General features: G+C 43.1%; 1 protein-coding gene across 8 annotated transcripts in view; it reads left to right on the top strand.

Moving 5' to 3' along the window:
* Window positions 1–23074, top strand: part of DENND1A (DENN domain containing 1A) — an 851690-nt gene that overhangs the window by 738153 nt on the left and 90463 nt on the right. For all 8 annotated transcript variants that reach the window (XM_077283539.1, XM_077283536.1, XM_077283537.1 and 5 more), the window contains 2 exons: window positions 997–1053; window positions 12307–12438. In XM_077283539.1, coding sequence (XP_077139654.1) covers window positions 997–1053; window positions 12307–12438 — 189 coding nt within the window. The remainder of the gene's footprint in view (window positions 1–996; window positions 1054–12306; window positions 12439–23074) is intronic.

The following is a 23074-nucleotide window of genomic DNA, read 5'->3' as shown; positions in this document are numbered from 1 at the left end:
CTTCTAACCAGTTAAATCCCACTAGTATTTAACACGCTCCAGTCGGAAGTGCGTCACAAATTTGGCCCATCAGCACCGCTGTCCCATTTTTGGGGGCGCCAATGGATTGTCTTGACAGCTGAGGGTCTGTAGAAAACCTCCGTTCCTGTCATTACGATACTCGTGTGAATGCCGCCTTGTGTCCAGCATTCATAGAAGACTGTGATTTCTGGTATACACAGCAGTGCCGAAGCCCTACTATGTGTAGCACAGGCGATCAGACAATCACAGCTTTAAGTCTCCTAAAGAGGCTATTAAATGGTAAAGAGTGGGAAAAATAAGTTTTTAAAAATATGAAGTTTTTAAAATTACGTTCAAATCACTCCCCTTTTACCCCATTGAAAATAAAAGAATAAAAAACACATATTTGCTATTATTACTATGTTCTGAAATGTCCGATTTATTAAAATATGAAGTAAATTAATCCGATCGGTGAACAATGTAACAAGTAAAAGGATCGGAACGCCAGGATTACTTTTTTTGTCTTCTGCAATATTGCAATAAAATGCAATAAGAGGCAATCACATTTTTCATACAAATTTTGAAATTGTTTTTCACCACATAAATAAAAAAATAATCTACAGTATATCTGTTTGGCATCTGTGTACTCGTAGTGACCTCGGGAATCACAATGCCAGGTCAGTTTTATCAGATAATGAACATTGTAAATTTAAAAAAAAAAAGCTATTGTGGGATTTCACTCTTTTTGCAAGTTGACAAAACTTGGAATTTTTTCCTGTTTTTCCAGTACGCGATAAGGTGAAATCAATGGTGCCTTTCAAAAGTACAAAAAAACAAGTCCTCACATGGCCATATTGACCGAAAAATTAAAAAAGTTATGGCTCTAAGAAGAAGAGGAAGAAAAACAGAAAATGGCCATGGTGTGAAGGGGTTAAGAATAAGATCATCGGGGTACAGGACCCAGACTGCTTTTTCAATCACATTTGTCTTCCTCAGGCTAAAGACCACGCTAAAATGGGAATTAAAGAAGTGAAAAACCGCCTGAAACAGAAGGTACTGCGTCTTTGTTTTTTTTTTTCCATAATTATTTGCAGCTACATGCAGTTTTTTTCAAGAGATCACAATCTTTTCTTGATTTTTGCCAGTAGATGTTGTGTGGTGCCGATCTGGTCTGAACTTTAGATTAACATCTACATGAGGTATCGCATGATTACAGATATAGCGGAGGATTCATCAAAAGTAATGCAGAGCAGACGTGGGGGGGTAGCTGTTCAAAACAACCTACTAGATTTTTAGCAGTAATCAAAAGGGACAAGTGGAGGAGTAATTAACTTGCTTCTTGTGGGTAATCTTTATTAGTGGGTGAGTGCGCAACACCCATTTCCCTGGTGGTCTAGTGTAGTAAGAGGGCAATGCCCATTTTCCTGGAGGTCTAGTGTAGTGAGTGGGCAATGCCCATTTCCTTGGTGGTCTAATGTAGTGAGTGGGCACTGTCCATTTCCCTGGTGGTCTAGTGTAGTGAGTGGGCAGTGCCCATTTCCCTGGTGGTCAAATGTAGCGAGTGTGCAGTGCCAATTTCCCTGGTGGTCTAGTGTAGTGAGTGGGCACTAGAGATCTAATGTAGTGAGTGGGCACTGTCCATAACCCTAGTGGTCTAGTGCAGTGAGTGGGCAGTTCCCATTTCCCTGGTGGTCTAGTGTAGTGAGTGGGCACTTTCTGTAACCCTAGTGGTGTAGTGAGTGGGCAATGCCCATTTCCCTGGTGGTCTAGTGTAGTGAGTGGGCAGTACCCATTTCCCTGGTTGTCCAGTGTAGTGAGTGGGCACTTTCCATAACCCTATTGGTGCAGTGAGTGGGCAATACCCATTTCCCTGGTGGTCTAGTGTAGTGAGTGGGCACTTTCCATAACCCTAGTGGTGCAGTTAGTGGGCAATGCCCATTTCCCTGGTGGTCTAGTGTAGTGAGTGGGCACTTTCCATAACCCTAGTGGTGTAGTGGGTGGGCAGTGCCCATTTCCCTGGTGGTCTATGCAGATGACCTGTATTCACAAAACATTGTTTATTTATTTTATTTGTACATCTTGAATTGTGGCAGTTGGGAATGTTTGTAAAGTCCACTTCATATCCGACATGTTTACACTGACGACTTCCTTCCAGATTGTGTCATCCCTGACCCAAGCTTCTTTGTGATGACACATCTAAAACGATTGTTACTAGCGTCATACAAATACATCCTGTACGTGTCACAGCCTGTGGTATATAGGAGTTCAGTTCCAGCTCGAACTTTCCAAATGTCGCCATTGTCAGCCTTTTAGAAATTGTTTTCTGAGGCTATGGGCACACGCTGCGGATTTTGCTGCGGATCCGCAGCGTTTCTGCAGCTGCGGCTTGGCAGCGGTTTCCCATGCATTTACAGTACCATGTAAAGCTATGGGAAATAAAATCCACAGTGCACATGATGCGGAAAAAAACACGCGGAAATGCAGCGGTTTATTTTCCGCAGCATGCCAATTCTTTGTGCGGAATCCGCTGCGGGTTTACACCTGCTCCAATAGAAATCTGCTGGTGAAAACCCGCAGAGGAAACAGCAATAGAAACCGTGATAAATCTGCAGTAAAAACCGCAGCGGGTTTGCACTGCGGATTCATCAAATCCGCTGCGGAAAATTCCGCAATGGAATCCGCAGCGTGTGCACAAGCCCTAAAGAAGTGTATGACAATAAAAAGAAACAGCCACAGATTTAAGAATTTACACCCTCGTTTCCTGACCACTTGTTCTTCGGAGCAAGTTATGGGATCACATAGGTTGTGGCATCCCATCCCCCCACTCTGTAGTTTTATTCCCCTCTTTTCGGTTTTAGGTGGAGACATCACAACTAGTTAAGGGTGGTAGTGGTGCCATGAAGTCTCTTCCTCTCGACCTTTCAGGGTCCAGTGAATCTGATCTGGATGAAGATTGGCCATCTCCTCTCCCCAGAGCTACATTACTCTGGGCCGCTTTCTGCTTTTTTTTTGTTGACCTGAACAGTTTAGGTCACAAGATTGCTTCTTATTTGCAATTCAAACCAAACTCAGGAGCGGGGCCATGGGTAACACTCAGAATGCCGATGAGGTGTGAAAGGTCAATCCAGGGAGGATCCCTGTGTCTTGTGGATTGAATACATATATTTTGGCACCCAGTATAACACACAAGTGATCTCTAGCACAAAATGCATCACTAAAGCAAAAGGTGTTCATCTCAGCATTCTTTTCATTCCCATATATTAAGGTGACTTTTTTTTGTGCTTCTGCGTGTCAAAAGATGCCAAATAGTGGGGAAGTATTGTAAAGGAGACCACACTGAGAGGTAGCGAGTTACTGCTCCAGAATTCCCTTAAGCCTGACAACATTATACTGTTTACTTTTATTTTAGTAATTAATATCCAGCAGAAATATAAAATACAGTAAGGTGTATAATTTCCAGCCCCCGCCATGCCGTCTGCCTTTACTAACGTGACAGAGCAAATGATACTAGCGCGGTCCTGTAATAGGATCCACCGGGTAACAAGTCCGGTCATGATATTTCTTTCCTTCTAAACATTCTCCCATCACCTGTGAGTGGTATTACTGAGAAGTAGAAGGAACCGCAGCAACTCAGCCACAAGGTGGTGACACCATAACGTTACAGAACCGGGTCACCAAGTATTGAGGGCAGAAAAGTCACCAACACTCTGCGGAATCCATAACTACAGAGTCAGAACCTTCCCTAGTATTAACATCAGCACAAATACTGTGAGCCCCCTGGGAGCTTCACCAGGAGCAGCTGCATGCAGCCATACATCACCAAGCACATTGTCAAATGTCGGATTTGGTGATGCAAGGCAGATTCTGGAGAAGTAAGTATATGCTCTGTGAAGTGACAGACTACACTTTTACACGTCTCTATCTGGCAACCAGATAGATGAGTCTGGGTTGGACGAATGTCAGAAGAATGTTACCTATCTGACTGTGCCAACTTTAACCCCTTTCTGACATTGGACGTACTATCCCGTCGAGGTGGGGTGGGCCCGTATGACCACCGACGGGATAGTACGTCCAGCGCGATCGGCGGCGCTCACGGGGGGAACTTGGCCGATCGCGGCTGGGTGTCAGCTGACTATCGCAGCTGACATCCGGACCGCCCCCGGCACATTAACCTCAAACATGATCGCGGTGTGCCGGCGGTACAGGGAAGCTTCGTGCACGGAGGGGGCTCCCTGCGGGCTTCCCTGAGACCCCGGAGCAACGCGATGTGATCGCGTTGCTGCTAGGGTCTCTTACCTCCTCCTCGCTGCAGGTGCCCGGATCCAAGATGGCCGCGGCATCCGGGTCCTGCAGGAAGGGAGGTGGCTTAAAAAGTGCCTGCTCAGAGCAGGCGCTTGGTAAGCCTGCAGTGCTGTGAGGCAGATCGGTGATCTGACAGAGTGCTGTGCAAACTGTCAGATCAGCGATCTGTGATGTCCCCCCCTGGGACAAAGTAAAAAAGTTTAAAAAAAATGTCCACATGTGTAAAAAAAAATAATAAAAAAAAATTCCTAAATAAAGAAAAAAAATATATATATTATTCCCATAAATACATTTCTTTATCTAAATTAAAAAAAACAATAAAAGTACACATATTTAGTATCGCCGCGTCCGTAACGACTCCACCTATAAAACTATATCACTAGTTAACCCCTTCAGTGAACACCGTAGGGAAAAAAAAAATGAGGCAAAAAACAACGCTTTATTATCATACCGCCGAACAAAAAGTGGAATAACACGCGATCAAAAAGACGGATATAAATAACCATGGTACCGCTGAAAACGTCATCTTGTCCCGCAAAAAACGAGCCGCCATACAGCATCATCAAAGAAAAAAGTTATAGTCCTCAGAATAAAGCGATGCCAAAATAATTATTTATTCTATAAAATAGTTTTTATCGTATAAAAGCGCCAAAGCATAAAAAATGATATAAATTAGGTATCGCTGTAATCGTACTGACCCGAAGAATAAAACTGCCTTATCAATTTTACCAAACGTGGAACGGTATAAACGCCTCCCCCAAAAGAAATTCATGAATATCTGTTTTTTTGTCATTCTGCCTCACAAAAATCGGAATAAAAAGCGATCAAAAACTGTCACGTGTCCGAAAATGTTACCAATAAAAACGTCAACTCGTCCCGCAAAAAACAAGAGCTCACATTACTCTGTGGACCAAAATCTGGAAAAATTATAGGTCTCAAAATGTGGAGACGCAAAAGCTTTTTTGCTATAAAAAGCGTCTTTTAGTATGTGACGGCTGCCAATCATAAAAATCCGCTATAAAAAATGCTATAAAAGTAAATCAAACCCCCCTTCATCACCCCTTTAGTTAGGGAAAAATAATAAAATTCAAAAAATGTATTTATTTCCATTTTCCCATTAGGGCTAGGATTAGGGCTAGGGTTAGGGCTAGGGTTAGAGTTTGGGGCTAGGGTTGGAGCTAAAGTTAGGGTTATGGTTGGGGCTAGTTAGGGTTAGGGTTCGGGCTAAAGTTAGGGTTAGGGTTTGGATTACATTTACGGTTGGGATTAGGGTTGGGATTAGACTTAGGGGTGTGTCAGGGTTAGGGGTGTGGTTAGGGTTACCGTTGGGATTAGGGTTAGGGGTGTGTTTGGATTAGGGTTTCAGTTAGAATTGGGGAGTTTCCGCTGTTTAGGCACATCAGGGGCTCACCAAACGCGACATGGCGTCCGATCTCAATTCCAGCCAATTCTGCATTGAAAAAGTAAAACAGTGCTCCTTCCCTTCCGAGCTTTCCCGTGCGCCCAAACAGGGGTTTACCCCCAACATATGGGGCATCAGCGTACTTGGGACAAATTGGACAACAACTTTTGGGGTCCAAGTTCTCTTGTTACCCATGGGAAAATATAAACTTGGGGGGCTAAAAATCATTTTTGTGGGAAAAAAAAAGATTTTTTATTTTCACGGCTCTGCGTTGTAAACTGTAGTGAAACACTTGGGGGTTCAAAGTTCTCACAACACATCTAGATCAGTTCCTCGGGAGGTCTAGTTTCCAATATGGGGTCACTTTTGGGGGTTTCTACTGTTTGGGTACATCAGGGGCTCTGCAAATGCAACGTGATGCCTGCAGACCAATCCATCTAAGTCTGCATTCCAAATGGCGCTCCTTCCCTTCCGAGCTCTGCCATGCGCCCAAACAGTGGTTTACCCCCACATATGGGGTATCGGCGTACTCAGGACAAATTGCACAACAACTTTTGGGGTCCAATTTCTTCTCTTACACTTGGGAAAATAAAAAATTGGGGGCGAAAAGATAATTTTTGTGAAAAAATATGATTTTTTTATTTTTACGGCTCTGCATTATACATTTCTGTGAAGCACTTGGTGGGTCAAAGTGCTCACCACACATCTAGATAAGTTCCTTAGGGGGTCTACTTTCCAAAATGGTGTCAATTGTGGGGGGTTTCAATGTTTAGGCACATCAGGGGCTCTCCAAACGCAACATGGCGTTCCATCTCAATTCCAGTCAATTTTGCATTGAAAAGTCAAATGGCGCTCCTTCCCTTCCGAGCTCTGCGGTGCGCCCAAACAGTGGTTTACCCCCACATATGGGCTATCAGCGTACTCAGCACAAATTGTAGAACAACTTTTGGGGTCCATTTTCTCCTGTTACCCTTGTTAAAATAAAGCAAATTGGAGCTGAAATAAATTTTGTGTAAAAAAAATTTAAATGTTAATTTTTATTTAAACATTCCAAAAATTCCTGTGAAACACCTGAAGGGTTAATACATTTCTTGAATGTGGTTTTGAGCACTTTGAGGGGTGCAGGTTTTAGAATGGTGTCACACTTGGGTATTTTCTATCATATAGACCCCTCAAAATGACTTCAAATGAGATGTGGTCCCTAAAAAAAATGGTGTTGCAAAAATTAGAAATTGCTGGTCAACTTTTAACCCTTATAACTCCCTAACAAAAAAAAATTTTGGTTCCTAAATTGTGCTGATGTAAAGTAGACATGTGGGAAATGTTACCTATTAAGTATTTTGTGTGACATATCTCTGTGATTTAAGGGCATAAAAATTCAAAGTTGGAAAATTGCGAAATTTTCAAAATTTTCGCCAAATTTCCATTTTTTTTACAAATAAACGCAAGTTATATCGAAGAAATTTTACCACTATCATGAAGTACAATATGTCACGAGAAAACAGTGTCAGAATCGCCAAGATCCGTTGAAGCGTTCCAGAGTTATAACCTCATAAAGGGACAGTGGTCAGAATTGTAAAAATTGGCCCGGGCATTAACGTGCAAACCACCCTTGGGGGTAAAGGGGTTAAGGTTTGGTGGAGGAGGGATAGTGCTGCCAGGTTGCTTTTAGAGGTCTGTCTTAGTCCCTTAAGGTACCGTCACATTAAGCGACATTGCAGCGATATCGACAACAATGCCGATCGCTGCAGCGTCGCTGTGTGGTCGCTGGAGAGATGTCACACAGACAGCTCTCCAGCGACCAACGATGCCGAAGTCCCCGGGTAACCAGGGTAAACATCGGGTTACTAAGCGCAGGGCCGCGCTTAGTAACCCGATGTTTACCCTGGTTACCAGTGTAAATGTAAAAAAAAACAAACACTACATACTTACATTGCCGTGTCTGTCGCGTCCCTCGCCTTCAGCTTCCCTGCACTGTGTAAGCGCCGGCCCTAAAGCACAGTGGTGACGTCACCGCTGTGCTTTGCTTTACGGCCGACACTGACACAGTCAGTGCAGGAAGCTCTGAGCAGCAGCGTGGACGCCGGGGGACGTGACAGATACACGCCGATCTGACGACCAAATAAAGTTCTGGACTTTCAGCAACGACCAGCGATATCACAGCGGGATCCAGATCGCTGCTGCGTGTCAAACACAACGATATCGCTTTCCAGGACGCTGCAACGTCACGGATCGCTATCGTTATCGTTGTTAAGTCGCTCAGTGTGAAGGTACCTTTAGTTCCAGTCAAGGGAAATTGCTTCCTCCTTTGAATTAACAGTTTGGAAAAGGCCCTTTTCTTTTCACCATAACGGAGCCTCTTGCACAAAATAAGAGCCATAAAGTTTTGTGTGGGAGAACTTGACCATCAACAGAGAGCTCCATCACCTTAAGGATAAACTTGAACGGGGATTGTGAGCCCAGACTCTCCCCAACATCGTTGCCTGGGCAGCACGGTGGCTCAGTGGTTAGCATTGCAGCGCTGGGGTCCTAGGTTCAAATCCCACCTAGGAAGACAACATCTGCAAGGGGTTTGTATGTTTACCTGGGTTTCCTTCCACACTTCAGTGACATATTGAGGGGGATCTAGATTGTGAGCCCCATTGGGGACAGTGCTGATAATGTCTGTAAAGTGCTGCGCAATTAATGGCGCTATGTAAGCAGGGATGAATAATCTCCATTGCAGATCTGTCGCTGTAGGCTGCAATAGTTAAGTAAATGCTGAACTTCAAGGTGGAACCCATATTTCTTGAGAAGGGATAATGTAGCCAATGTATCACATGTTGGACATACACCTTTTGTAATAAACTGTGGAGTGCTACCTCCTTTTCCAATATGTCTGCTCTTGTATGACGGTCTGTCTTGGATTATCCGTATTCTGGTGGAGTGTATGTAAAAAGTGGACACCAATGTATATACAGTCATGGCCAAAAGTATTGACACCCCTGCAATTCTGTCAGATAATACCCAGTTTCTTCCTGAAAATGATTGCAAACACAAATTCTTTGGTGTTATTATCTTCATTTAATTTGTCTTAAATGACAAAACACAAAAAGAATTGTCCTAAAGCCAAATTGGATAAAATTCCACACCAAACATAAAAAAGGGGGTGGACAAAAATATTGGCACCGTTTGAAAAATCATGTGATGCTTCTCTAATTTGTGTAATTAACAGCACCTGTAACTTACCTGTGGCACCTAACAGGTGTTGGCAATAACTAAATCACACTTGCAGCCAGTTGACATGGATTAAAGTTGACTCAACCTCTGTTCTGTGTCCTTGTGTGTACCACATTGAGCATGGAGAAAAGAAAGAAGACAAAAGAACTGTCTGAGGACTTGAGAAACCAAATTGTGAGGAAGCATGAGCAATCTCAAGGCTACAAGTTCATCTCCAAAGACCTGAATGTTCCTGTGTCTACCGTGCACAGTGTCATCAAGAAGTTTAAAGCCCATGGCACTGTGGCTAACCTCCCTAGATGTGGACGGAAAAGAAAAATTGACAAGAGATTTCAACACAAGATTGTGCGGATGTTGGATAAAGAACCTCGACTAACATCCAAACAAGTTCAAGCTGCCCTGCAGTCCGAGGGTACAACAGTGTCAACCCGTACTATCCGTCGGCGTCTGCATGAAAAGGCATTGTATGGTAGGAGACCCAGGAAGACCCCACTTCTTACCCCGAGACATAAAAAAGCCAGGCTGGAGTTTGCCAAAACTTACCTGAAAAAGCCTAAAACATTTTGGAAGAATGTTCTCTTGTCAGATGAGACAAAAGTAGAGCTTTTTGGGCAAAGGCATCAACATAGAGTTTACAGGACAAAAAAAGAGGCATTCAAAGAAAAGAACACGGTCCCTACAGTCAAACATGGCTGAGGTTCCCTGCTGTTTTGGGGTTGCTTTGCTGCCTCTGGCACTGGACTGCTTGACCGTGTGCATGGCATTATGAAGTCTGAAGACTACCAACAAATTTTGCAGCATAATGTAGGGCCCAGTGTGAGAAAGCTGAGTCTCCCTCAGAGGTCATGGGTCTTCCAGCAGGACAATGACCCAAAACACACTTCAAAAAACACTAGAAAATGGTTTGAGAGAAAGCACTGGAGACTTCTAAGGTGGCCAGCAATGAGTCCAGACCTGAATCCCATAGAACACCTGTGGAGAGATCTAAAAATGGCAGTTTGGAGAAGGCACCCTTCAAATATCAGGGACCTGGAGCAGTTTGCCAATGAAGAATGGTCTAAAAGAGCATTGTAAGAAACTCATTGATGGTTACTGGAAGCGGTTGGTCGCAGATATTTTGGCTAAAGGTTGTGCAACCAAGTATTAGGCTTTTGTCTGGCCCATTTTTGGAGTTTTGTGTGAAATGATCAATGTTTTGCTTTTTGCTTCATTCTCTTTTGTGTTTTTTCATTTAAGACAAATTAAATGAAGATAACAATACCAAAGAATTTGTGTTTGCAATCATTTTCAGGAAGAAACTGAGTATTATCTGACAGAATTGCAGGGGTGTCAATACTTTTGGCCATGACTGTATATATACGTTGATGTTCCCAGCTTATAGATATATACAGACGTTGTGTGAGCTCAGCCATTGTTACCCAGTCTCCCAGTTTATTTAAAGGGGTATTCTCAAGTTTAAAAGATATACCCGATCTATGGGATAGTGGATAACTTTCTGATCGCTGGGGGTTTGACCGCCATGGCAAACCTGAAAGCCTGGGCTCTGATGAGCCCCGTAAGAATGGAGCGGTGATCAATGGTGCGCACTACTGCTCCATTCATTCTAATGGGAGTGCCGAAGACCAGCGTTGGGCAGCGAGCGATCGGAACGTTATCCCTTGGGGGCATGCTAATAATCTGACCAGATTCAGGGCAGCACTTGCAAAGTGAGACGTAGGATTTAGGTCTGTGTGGTGTATCAGGGGCAGCCTCTCTAGTAGCCCCCGGTTTGCCGCTTTTGCCCCATGACTGGGGCAGTAGTTTTATCTGTAATATTTATAGGATCGGCCAATTTCATGACTTCTCCGATACAAGGTGAAATGCCATGTTCATGAGTGAGTGGATATGATGCTCCCTCTGTTATATATTTTGGTGATGATTCCTGTTTTTGGCTTGTTGATAGTGGTAATGGCCTTATTACCCCACAGAGGAGACTCTGCCTTTCTGTATTCCTTCCAGGGTCGTAACGTTCAGCTGCCATAACCAGCTCATTAATAGATATATCAGTAATGCGTAGATCTCTTTCACATCAAACACTGTCAGCCATCCTTTCAGCTCAGAGATTGTCAGGTGTAGATCTGTACGCTGGGAACGTCAGCGTCAATATATCTGTCGTCTCGTGACCGTCCATTGGATACCTGTACGTGTTGATGTCATACTGGAATCCGTCAGCTACTGTGACATCTGTCTGGAATGGGCGTCATTGATATATCTGCCAGGATCAGCACAGGCTTATTTGTGACAGGCACGTATCTTGATACTAGGAGAGGGTACACTCCGGGTATATTTAGAAGGGGAACATTGTAGTCATTCTATGTGACAGTCATCAGATATCCACGATCACCGGTCATCTGTGGGTCAACAATTGACAAAAAATTATTTTAAGATATTTCTATTTTTATATAAAGAATCAATGATCAGACCATACACCAAGATGGTAAAAATAAAAGTAAGGCACATCGCTGTGTGACAAGTTTAGAGCTTCTACATCGTGCTGCTCTCGGATTACATAACAAAACCTTCTGACAGATTTCCTTTAATGTGCATGGACACCTTTAGCAGAGTAGGGTTTTTTCACATTTAAATATTTCTGCAGAGGCAAAGTGGCACCTCTCCACCTCCATGCTCCTTTGACACTTCTTAATCCCCATATCTGCTCTTCATTTTCTTAAATACATCCATTTTTTTACTAAAATTAGGCATTGTACTAGGAATACACTAAAAAAATTGGATTGTTTGGCTTCCACAGCTTCTACATATTACAGAAAAATACAGAGTCACATCAGTCAGAGTGCTGACAGTAGTGGTCAAATCCCTGATCTCTCTTCACCTGAACCATCTTCTAAGCGGATTTATGACGAGCTAAGGCTATGTTCACTTGTCTAGTAATGATGCGTTAGAACGTATCCAGCAGAGATCAGTTGTTTTTTTTAATCGGACTAACATGTTGTGTCGGCATAACTTTTGTGCTAACGAATTGCTGATGGACCCGTTCTAACGGATCATTACTGGACATGTTAACATAGCCTTAGAAGATGATTAAGCAGAAGAGAGATAAGTGTTACAGACCCTACCATCAGACAAACTCAGTGATGGATTTGACTGTTAACTAATTTTGGAGTCCTTTATGAACTGTGACACATGGAGGCTGTAGAAACAAAACAGTCCGATTTTTTTTTATGGAAGTCCTATTGCAAAATGCTTTATAAACAAAATTACGTGTACAGTACAAGATCCATTGGTTAGTAAAAGTGAGATTGCTCTTTAGGACCCTCGTTTATTATACAGATTGGGATTTGCATTTTTTCTTTATTAATCTTGTCCTCATCCTGTATTCACGTCAGGACTTGACTGAAAACGGCTGTAGTGTCGCTGTGGAAGAACCACTTCCAAGTATGTCTCCTTCACCATCTTTGGAAAAGAAAGATCTGAAAACCAGGGAGGAAAGAAGACCCATCACAGTTCATTTTGGTCAGGTAAGTCCCCTAAAATTTTGACCATGTTCGAGGTACGTCGATGCCTGTCCTTGGTGCTAAAATCTTTGACTTGAGCGTAAAGATGCACATTTAAAGGTCACTTCATCTTGATTCCTCCAAGCCGCAATGTTGCGAGGACGGAGAGACCAGGATTGTCCATTCTGGCGATCTCTGTGGTTGGACCTCCACCTAGCATTTATCTATTTAATATGTGGGTAAAAAGATTCACTGGACTGGCGGCCACATTGGTAGTTGAGATACCTTCGAGCCTCCTGCTACCTGCCAGCATATCCCGCGCCTCTTTACAATTAGTTGGCTTGCCACAGCTACATACGAGCGTCTCATCTCAACTATAGTGTCTACTAATCAGAAGCAGTGCTTCTTGAACTTTAGGATGGGCCTCCCCGGCAAGGAGACTTAGATGGGGAGATAGTTTTAGCCGGTGGGAGTTTTAACTTTGGCACATGCATCACCATGGAATGGCGTGAAGTGTAGCACAGCATTCACTTGTTGTGCATGTAAGCCTCATACAAGGTTTGAAGTTGACTTATTAGGTTGAAGCTGTTGTGTTGTCCAAAAGTTGCACACTTACCAAGTGATCCAGAAAATGGGGAAATCTTGTAGTCTAACAGTCATTGTTTCATTGCTGTAATAGTTCCGATATAAGATAAGAGCTGCACAAAATGTTCTGAGCCGTGAGACAACAGCTCTACATCCATTGTGTCGGGACACCACCTACTGGAAGCAGAGAGAAGCAGTGAATGGACGGCAAGCAAGTCGTAGAAATACTGTGTATGTACCACTATGGACACGTGCACTCACTGTCAACCAATATGGTCCATGCTGAGTATATTAAGTGATATTAACCCATCCTTGGCTGTATATGTAGAGCACAGCTCCTACACCAACATCAGTGTTAAAGTGGTTGATCCTTCTTTAAAACTGTTAACCCGCATTATGGCATGGGCCGGGCACAAGTCAACCGTGTGTGTCATGCCTTGCCCTGACATGGCTCAAAATTAATTTACTAATTTAAGGGACAACATTACGTATCAAGGTTTTAAAGTCAGAATTGTTTTGCAACAGTCTGTAGAATACTAATGATCTGTTGATGACCTTAACTTAGAGGTTGTCCACTGAGTACATATGGCATTTCTGTGTTATTTCACTCACAAAAAATAATCATTTTTCAATTTGTACCATTAACAAATTGCTCCCTGCGTCTAGATATTGCTGTTACATGTTACTGTTGTTATGGCGTCCCCTCATGTTCTTCTTAGTCCCTTCTAAGAACGTCCAGTGATGGTGGAAAGAAGCCTCCTCTAGTTTGATACAAAAGCAAGAATGACTTTTGAGCACATGTACAAGAGGATGTGGGCGGGCGACTGAGCGTGTGTGACCACCAGCACTGGAGACATCAGGTGGTCATTCTAAAAATTAAAATCACAAGTACTAATGTTACATAGCTATTGGCTTTCACAGCCATCACTCCCGACAGGAGCTGGTGTAAATCGATTCTAGGACCAGGGTTGTTTGCCATGTCAGTAATCTGGGTCGCTTGATCGGAGCCCTGAGAATCACCTCCTACATGCCGGCATCCGTGGCTCTTCTATTGATTAACCAGCCTGGCATGCTGTCGAGTATACATCTTGCCACAACGATGATATAGCGCCAGGCCTGCTAATCTAAAGAGGAACAGGGTTGTCTGGTAGCAAGTGTTTCTCATGGCTGCCGTCCAGTAGCCACAGATTACTGATGTGGCCGATTGACCCGGTCCCATCAATCAATTCAAATATTCTATATTGCAACCCCTTAAATTCATCCACTCTTGGCTCACTCATGCTTGGTGTTTTTTTGCATGGTGAGAATAAAAATCCCAATAAACATTAGATAAAAGTCAGTTGAACCCTCCAATTTGCCCATCAGTTATATAAAATGTTTTACTAGCGTTAAATGAGAACCATACTTTTAACAAACTTTTCATAAATTAATGGAAGGCGAGTATAAGAAATTTTGTGATATATCTCGTCAGAGAAAAATGCATATTTCTCCACTTATGAGACAGTTCTTTTCCTCCCCCTTCTTCCTAAACTAGTCATTCACTCTGAGAAAAAGAGTATAGCAACTTCTTGTTCAAGGCAACACTGATTGCCAGCAGAATGAGTGGTTAGGACAATGCTCATGTTATTCTCTGAATAGGTGAGTAGGAAGCAGGGAGGAGAAGAGTGAGAAATCAAGCAAAGGGAGACATAGCAAGGACATGCTGAGCTATCTTTCAACCTCTTCTACAGAGCTGAATTCACATCCACACAGCTCAGTACTGCTTTGGAATTTCCTCCATGGCTCTCCTGCTTCCGTCTTTGTGCACTAAAGGAATAAAGAGCAGGAATTCCTTTCTGTGTGTTTTGTTATAAATAAGAGATCTCACAACAGCTTGTCTATTCCCACCAGCTCAGAATAAATTGTAAATTAAGAGCTAGACGTTGCAGAAGGGAGACGAGGTGAAAATACTGAATATGACATACAGGTGCATCTCACAAAATTAGAATATCATCAAAAAGTTAATTTATTTTAGTTCTTCAATACAAAAAGTGAAACTCATATATTATATAGAGTCATTACAAGCAGAGTGATCTATTTCAAGTGTTTATTTCTGTTAATGTTGATGATTATGGCTTACAGCCAATGAAAACCCAAAGGTCATTATCTCAGTAAATTAGAATACTGTATAACACCAGCTTGAAAATGATTTTAAAATCCAAAATGTTGTCCTACTGAAATGTATGTTCAGAAAATACACTCAATACCTGGTCAGGGCTCTTTTTGCATCAATCACTGCACTAATGCGGCGTGGCATGGAGGCGATCAGCCTGTGGCACTGCTGAGGGGTTATGGAAGCCCAGGTTGCTTTGATAGCGGCCTTCAGCTCGTCTGCATTGTTGGGTCTGGTGTCTCATCTTCCTGTTGACAATACTCTATAGATTCTCTATGGGGGTAAGGTCAGGCGAGTTTGCTGCCAATCAAGCACAGTGATACTGTTGTGTTTAAACCAGGTATTCTGGATAGGATATTCAAGATGCCGACAATTCCGCGCTCCTCCAAAATCAGGCAAGGGAATCACAGAGTTAAGAAGAGTTGCATACTTTATTCAGGGCTATAAAACTACATGTTTCGTGGACACCCTGTCCACTTCCTCAGGTACATGGTCAGTGCTAACCACATGGTCCACGAAACACATAGTTTTATAGCCCTGAATAAAGTATGCAACTCTTCTGAAGCCTATGATTCCCTTGCCTAATTTTGGAGGAATTGTCGGCATCTTGAATATCCTATCCAGATTTTCTTGAAGATCATTCCCGGGTCCTGTGCCATCTGCAGCCCTCCTAGCATACTTACTATATGTGTTGTGCATACTCACAACGTGCAAAGGTGAGAATTTTTACCTTACAGTAAACTAATTGTTATTTTGGTAACTGCGCTATTGCTCCCCTCTCTTTATCATTTCTAAACCAGGTATTGGTACTTTTGGCAGTGTGGACAGGTGCCAAGTCCTGCTGGAGAATGAAATTTCGGCAGAGGGAAGCATGAAGTTCTCTAAAATTTCCTGGTAGACGGCTACGCTGACTTCGGTCTTGATAAAACACAGTGGACCTACACCAGCAGATGACATGGCTCCACAAACCATCACTGATTGTGGGAACTTCACACTAGACCTCCAGCAGCTTGGATTGTGGCCTCTCCACTCTTCCTCCAGACTCTGGGACCTTGATTTCCAAGGTCTGGTGTGAAGTTTCCACAATCAGTGATGGTTTGGGGAGTCATGTCATCTGCTGCTGCAGGTCCAGTGTGATTTATCAAGACCAAAGTCAGCGCAGCCGTCTACCAGGACATTTTAGAGCACTTCATGCTTCCCTCTGTCGACAAGCTTTTTGGAGATGGAAATTTCATTCTCTAGCAGGACTTGGCACCTGTCCACACTGCAGAAAGTACCAATACCTGATTTACAAAGAACAGTATCACTGTCCTTGATTGGAAGCAAACTCACCTTACCTTAACCCCATAGAGAATTTGTGGGGTATTGTCAAGAGGAAGATGAGACACCAGACCCAACAATGCAGAAGAGCTGAAGGCTGCTATCAAAGCAACCTGGGCTTCCATAACCCCTCAGCAGTACCACAGGCTGATCGCCTCCATACCACGCCACATTGATGCAGTAATTGATGCAAAAGGAGCCCCGACCAAGTATTGAGTATGGAGTGCATTTACTGAACATACATTTCAGTAGGCCAACATTTCGCATTTTAAAATCATTTTTCAAGCTGCTGTTATAAAGTATTCTACTTTACTGAGATAATGACTTTTGGGTTTTCATTGGCTGTAAGTCATAATCATCAACATTAACAGAAATAAACACTTGGAATACATCACTCTGTTTGTAATGACTCTATATAATATATGAGTTTCACTTTGTGTATTGAAGAACTGAAATAAAGTAACTTTTTGATGATATTCTAGTTTTGTGAGATGCACTTGTATAATAGCCATATATGATGTTATTCCTCTTATACACACACAATAGACTATTCTGAAAAGTTACCTGTAAAGCTGCTGTCGCACTCCCCAACAGCTTATCGCTCTGAGAACAAAAGGATTAGAAAGTAAAAAACAAATCGATTGATTCTATTCTCCCGAGATATGTGTCATCGGGGAAGAGTAAGGAGGCCCCCATACACATATGATGGCTAGCTGGTCATCTAAAGTCTATAGCCAACTGTACATTTAAACATATGGTGGCGGATTAAGGACTCGGTGTATAAATGTGCTATGATGAGCGTTACCTCTATACGGCTCCAATCACACAGCCAACTCATGCTCTGTGCTTTCGAAGTATATTACAAAAATGTTTGCTTTATTTGAAGACCATCCTTTTCTATAGAAAAAGAAACAGAAAAGTTCTCTTTGGATTATGTTGTTAGTACATTTTATTTAAAATGTTTCTCCGGCACTTCATTGGGAGACACAGAAATCAAGGTCTTCTGCGTCCCCCAATGAAGGCTCTGACAAAAATATTTTACGGTGAGTACCAAAAATGCTCTTTCTGCATTCTGCAAAAGATACGGTGTTTAGTGTGGAGAATAATATACCGCTACTATACGTATCAAAATTACATCGTCAGGTGTGACTCACAAAATGAACGAAGGTCTTCTGTATCCCCCAATAAAGGCTCTGACAAAAATATTTTGCAGTGAGTACCAAAAGTCTTCTTTCTGCAACAGCTATGGTGTGTAGTATGGAGAACAATATACCGCTACTATGCATATCAAAATATTAGACGTCACAGTTATCTGGTCATGTGCGCCTCCTAATATTCCTAGGGTCTCGTTATCCCCTTCATATACGGACAGTAACTCCTGCCCTATTTTATCATGTCCCATTGTTTTTACCGCGGCTTTCGGACTTGACGTTTTCCGCACAGACTTTGGAATCTGTGTAACACTTCTCCAGCAATTTCTGTCTAATATTCTCATCTCAGATGATGTGGTTAAGGCGCTCGGTGTGAAAAAAAAAGAACTGCGTGTGTATTTCTATATGATGTCTCAGCACACCCACACATAATATCATCCGTCCTGCGCCTAGGACGGCACATTTCTCCTGCCTCTACACTTTTAGGCAACACACCATACTTTAATGTCATCATTAGCCAGGGTTGCCTTTAAAGTCATCCAGCATTACTATGCATGCGAGCCGGGGACACAATTAAAAGATACAAAAGCTTTGCCTGTAACACAGAGGAGAGGATGATGTCCCCTCTCTCCATTTCTCACTTGTTTTACATATCTCCTGGCATTATGCTAGTTTATGTAGAGGAGGCCGATTTTTTTAAAATGCATGCATGCGGATTAAGGTCAAGCCCCATGTATCACTAATGCAGTTTCTCCTGGCTGTACGACTGCAGCTCCTGAATCCGGCAACAGCAGTAAGATGCCTTAATTGAGACACGCTGTCAGAGTGACAAACACATTTGCATACACTCTATTTATTCTCGCTGGAAAGGTCTGCAAGCTGCTGCCGCTTGAACATTTTTAATCAGCTTTTCTGTTAGCGAGCCGGCAGCTAGCTGTCCTAGTCTTGGCTGCTTCTTTATTATTTGACAGGTTAACTAGATGGGGGATGGGCATTTGGGGTTCAAACTATCTATTTTTTTTTTTCTTCCCTTCCTTTTTTTTTTTCCTGGTTCATCTATTTACGTTTTCTAAACTTAACAACAAGTAACTTCCATCTCGCCGCATGCTGGATTATATCGGTCAGATTTACTCCTAATTAACGTTATGTTTTGAAAAGCGTTCGTTACTTTAAGTAGAGCCCCATGCGGTTTCTTCTTAGAAAAGGTCTACTTTTTTGTTGTTTTAATGCACAGATGTAGCAGAGCTGAGCTTGTTCTTTAACTCTATGCCGAGGACAGTTGATCTATACTGATGATAATACTACTACCACCATCATCTGACTTATCTTAGCAAAGAGATTGTGATGTCATATGCTGTACATGGAACATTATTTTACATCCGGGTTCTCTGAATTTAGATTTTGAGCCCCGATGGAAAAAGTGATGATAATGTCTGCAGAATTGTGTCGGCGCTGTATAAGTAGGCGTAATAAAAATGTGTTTCAGTAATGCTTTACTCTACCATAATATGCACAGGCAATAGCTAACAAGTTACATTAGGAAGGAGCCACTGTCATGAAAGCTTAAACTCTAGGGTGCCTGCAGTCCTATGTAAAACTAAATGTAACACACAGCACCTCTGACTTTCACATTGAAAAGTACTTCTGACGTGGTGTCAATCTTCGGCTTGCCAGGTCTTTTGCATGGCCGTAAGGTATCGTGCACGGCCGTAAAGTAATGTGCACGGCCAAAAGGTGTCATGCACGGCCGTAAGGTGTCATGCACGGCCATAAGGTATCGTACACGGCCATAAGATATCGTGCACGGCCATAAGGTATTGTGCACGGCCATAAAGTATCTATTGTGCACGGCCATAAGGTGTTGTGCACGTCCATAAGGTATTGTGCACGTCCATAAGATGTTGTGCACGGCCATAAGGTGTTGTGCACGGCCATAAGGTGTTGTGCACGGCCATAAAGTATTGTGCACGGCCATAAGGTATCGTGCACAGCCATAAGGTATCGTGCACGGCCATAAGGTGTTGTACACGGCCATAAGGTGTCGTTCACGGCCCTAAGGTATTGTGCACAGCGATAAGGTATCGTGCACAGCCATAAGATGTTTTTCGCGGCCATAAAGTATTGTGCACGACCATAAGGTATTGTACATGGCCATAAGGTATCGTGCACGGCCATAAGGTATCTTGCACGGCCATAAGGTATCGTGCACGGCCATAAGGTATCGTGCACGGCCATAAGGTATCACGCACGGCCATAAGGTATCGTGCACGGCCATAATTTATTGTGCATGGCCATAAGGTATTGTGCACGGCCATAAGGTATCGTGCATTGGTCTTTTTATTTAGAACAATAAAGGCCCGGTATGGTACTACGTAATTGACATTTTGGACCAGCAGTATCGTCATGTCCCTGACCCAAATTATGCTTTCTCCGATACTACTAGCAGAGGGAGCTTTGCTTCCACAGCATCGGAGGAATGCAGTGTGTTGTGGATTCTGTTTGTGGGCTCCCTCTGGTGGTTACTGCTGGTACTGGGTGACTTTGGTGGGTTGCGGCCTTTGGTTTCCACCTGTCCATCAGAGGCTGGGTGTTTCCTATTTTACCTGGCCTTTCTGTCATTCCCTTGCCGGCTATCAATGTATTCAGATGTGCTCTGTTTGGTTCCTGCCTACCTGCTCCCAGATCTTTCAGGATAAGCTAAGTGCTGATTTTCAGTTGTTTGGTTTTTTGTCCAGCTTGCTTATTATGTCTCTATGCTAGCTGGTAGCTCTAGTGGACTGAGGTTCTCCCCATGTGCCATGAGTTGGCACATGGGTTCTTGTAATCTCAGGATGGTTTTTTGATTAGGGTTTTTTGCTGACCGCTCAGACCCCTTTTGTATCGTTCTGCTTTCTAGTTTACAGCGGGCCTCAATTTGCTGAACCTATATATATCATCTCTATGTGTGTGCCTTCCTCTTATTTCACCGTCAATACATGTGGGGGGCAACTATACCTTTTGGGGTTCATTCCTCTGGAGGCAAGTGAGGTCTTATTTTCTCTGCAGTACTAGTTAGCTCTTAGGCTGGTGCGTGGCGTCTAGAACCAACGTAGGCACGCTCCCTGGCTATCTCTAGTTGCGTTTGTCAGGCGTAGGGCAGCGGTCAGCCCAGGTTCCATCACCCTAGAGCTCGTCCGATATTTTGTATTACTTTGCTTGTCCCTTGCTATCCCTAGCCATTGGGATTCATGACAGTATAGCCGGCCCACAAAGTGTTAATTGTTTGGGCTGAAGAAGGAGAAAAAGAAGTGTTTAAGGGAAATTTTTTTTTTTTTCCTTCAGAGTTTTGCTGCCTAGCCCTTAATTGCTGTCTAGCTGCTTCTTACCTCCTCTTAACCCTTGAATGGCTCTGATATTAGCTGTTTAACATGGATGTCCAGAGTTTGTCTTCCAGCCTGAGTAATCTCGCGGCAAAAGTTCAAAACATACAGGATTTTGTTGTTTACACTCCCATGTCTGAACCTAGAATTCCTATTCCAGAGTTCTTTTCTGGAGATAGATCTACCTTCCTGAATTTCAGGAACAATTGTAAATTGTTTCTTTCTTTAAAATCTCGCTCCTCTGGAGACCCTGCTCAACAGGTCAAGATTGTAATATCTTTCCTGCGGGGCGACCCTCAGAATTGGGCATTTGCATTGGCACCAGGGGATCCTGCATTGCTCAATGTGGATGCGTTTTTTCTGGCATTGGGATTGCTCTATGAGGAACCCAACCTGGAGATTCAGGCTGAAAAGGCTTTATTAGCCCTCTCTCAGGGGCATGATGAAGCGGAAATATATTGTCAAAAATTTCGGAAATGGTCGGTGCTTACTCAGTGGAATGAGTGCGCCCTGGCTGCTAACTTCAGAAATGGTCTTTCCGAGGCCATTAAGGATATTATGGTGGGGTTCCCTACGCCTACAGGTCTGAATGAGTCGATGGCTATGGCCATCCAGATTGATCGGCGTTTACGGGAGCGCAAACCCGTGCACCAGTTGGCGGTGTCTTCTGAACAGGCACCTGAGACTATGCAATGTGATAGAATTCAGTCCAGAAGTGAACGGCAAAATTATAGGCGGAAAAATGGATTGTGTTTTTATTGTGGTGATTCAGCTCATGTTATATCAGCATGCTCTAAACGCACAAAAAGGGTTGATAAATCTTTTGCCATTGGTACTCTGCAGCCTAAGTTCATTTTGTCTGTGACTCTGATTTTTTCACTGTCTTCCATTTCCGTCGATGCCTATGTGGATTCAGGCGCTGCCCTGAGTCTTATGGATTGGTCATTTGCTAAACGCTGCGGTTTTAGTCTGGAGCCTCTGGAAGTTCCTATCCCTCTGAAGGGAATTGACTCTACACCATTGGCTATGAATAAGCCGCAGTATTGGACACAAGTGACCATGCGCATGACTCCCGTTCATCAGGAGGTGATTCGCTTCCTTGTACTGTATAATTTACATGATGTACTAGTGCTTGGTCTGCCATGGTTACAAACTCATAATCCTGTCCTGGACTGGAAAACAATGTCTGTGTTAAGCTGGGGATGTCAGGGGGTTCATGATGATGCACCTCCGATTTCAATCGCTTCATCTACTCCTTCTGAGATCCCTGCGTTTTTGTCTGACTATAGGGATGTTTTTGAGGAGCCTAAGCTCAATTCGCTCCCTCCTCATAGAGATTGTGACTGTGCTATAGAATTGATTCCTGGCAGTAAGTTCCCTAAGGGTCGTTTATTTAATCTGTCACTGCCAGAGCATACTGCTATGCGGAATTATATTAAGGAGTCCTTGGAAAAGGGACATATTCGTCCATCTTCGTCCCCTCTGGGAGCAGGTTTTTTTTTTCGTGGCAAAAAAAGATGGTTCCCTGAGGCCTTGTATAGATTATCGCCTTCTGAATAAGATTACAGTCAAATATCAGTATCCACTGCCATTATTGACTGATTTGTTTGCTCGCATTAAGGGGGCTAGGTGGTTCACTAAGATAGATCTTCGCGGTGCGTATAATCTGGTGCGGATAAAACAGGGTGACGAGTGGAAAACCGCATTTAATACGCCTGAGGGCCATTTTGAGTATTTGGTAATGCCTTTTGGACTCTCCAATGCTCCGTCAGTCTTTCAGTCCTTTATGCACAATATTTTCCGTGAATATCTGGATAAGTTTATGATTGTGTATTTGGATGATATTTTGGTGTTTTCTGATGACTGGGAGTCTCATGTTTTACAGGTCAGGAAGGTGTTTCAGGTTCTGCGGGCCAATTCTCTGTTTGTGAAGGGCTCAAAGTGTCTCTTCGGAGTCCAGAAGATTTCTTTTTTGGGGTACATTTTTTCTCCTTCTACTATTGAGATGGATCCCGTCAAGGTTCAGGCGATTTGTGACTGGACACAACCTACATCTGTTAAGAGCCTTCAGAAGTTCTTGGGGTTTGCTAATT

The sequence above is a fragment of the Ranitomeya variabilis genome, chromosome 2 (genome assembly GCF_051348905.1).
Source record: "Ranitomeya variabilis isolate aRanVar5 chromosome 2, aRanVar5.hap1, whole genome shotgun sequence".
In the NCBI taxonomy this organism is placed as follows: Eukaryota; Metazoa; Chordata; class Amphibia; order Anura; family Dendrobatidae; genus Ranitomeya; species Ranitomeya variabilis.
Note: the sequence above shows the minus strand (reverse complement) of the source record. Positions and strands in the feature narration are given on the sequence as shown.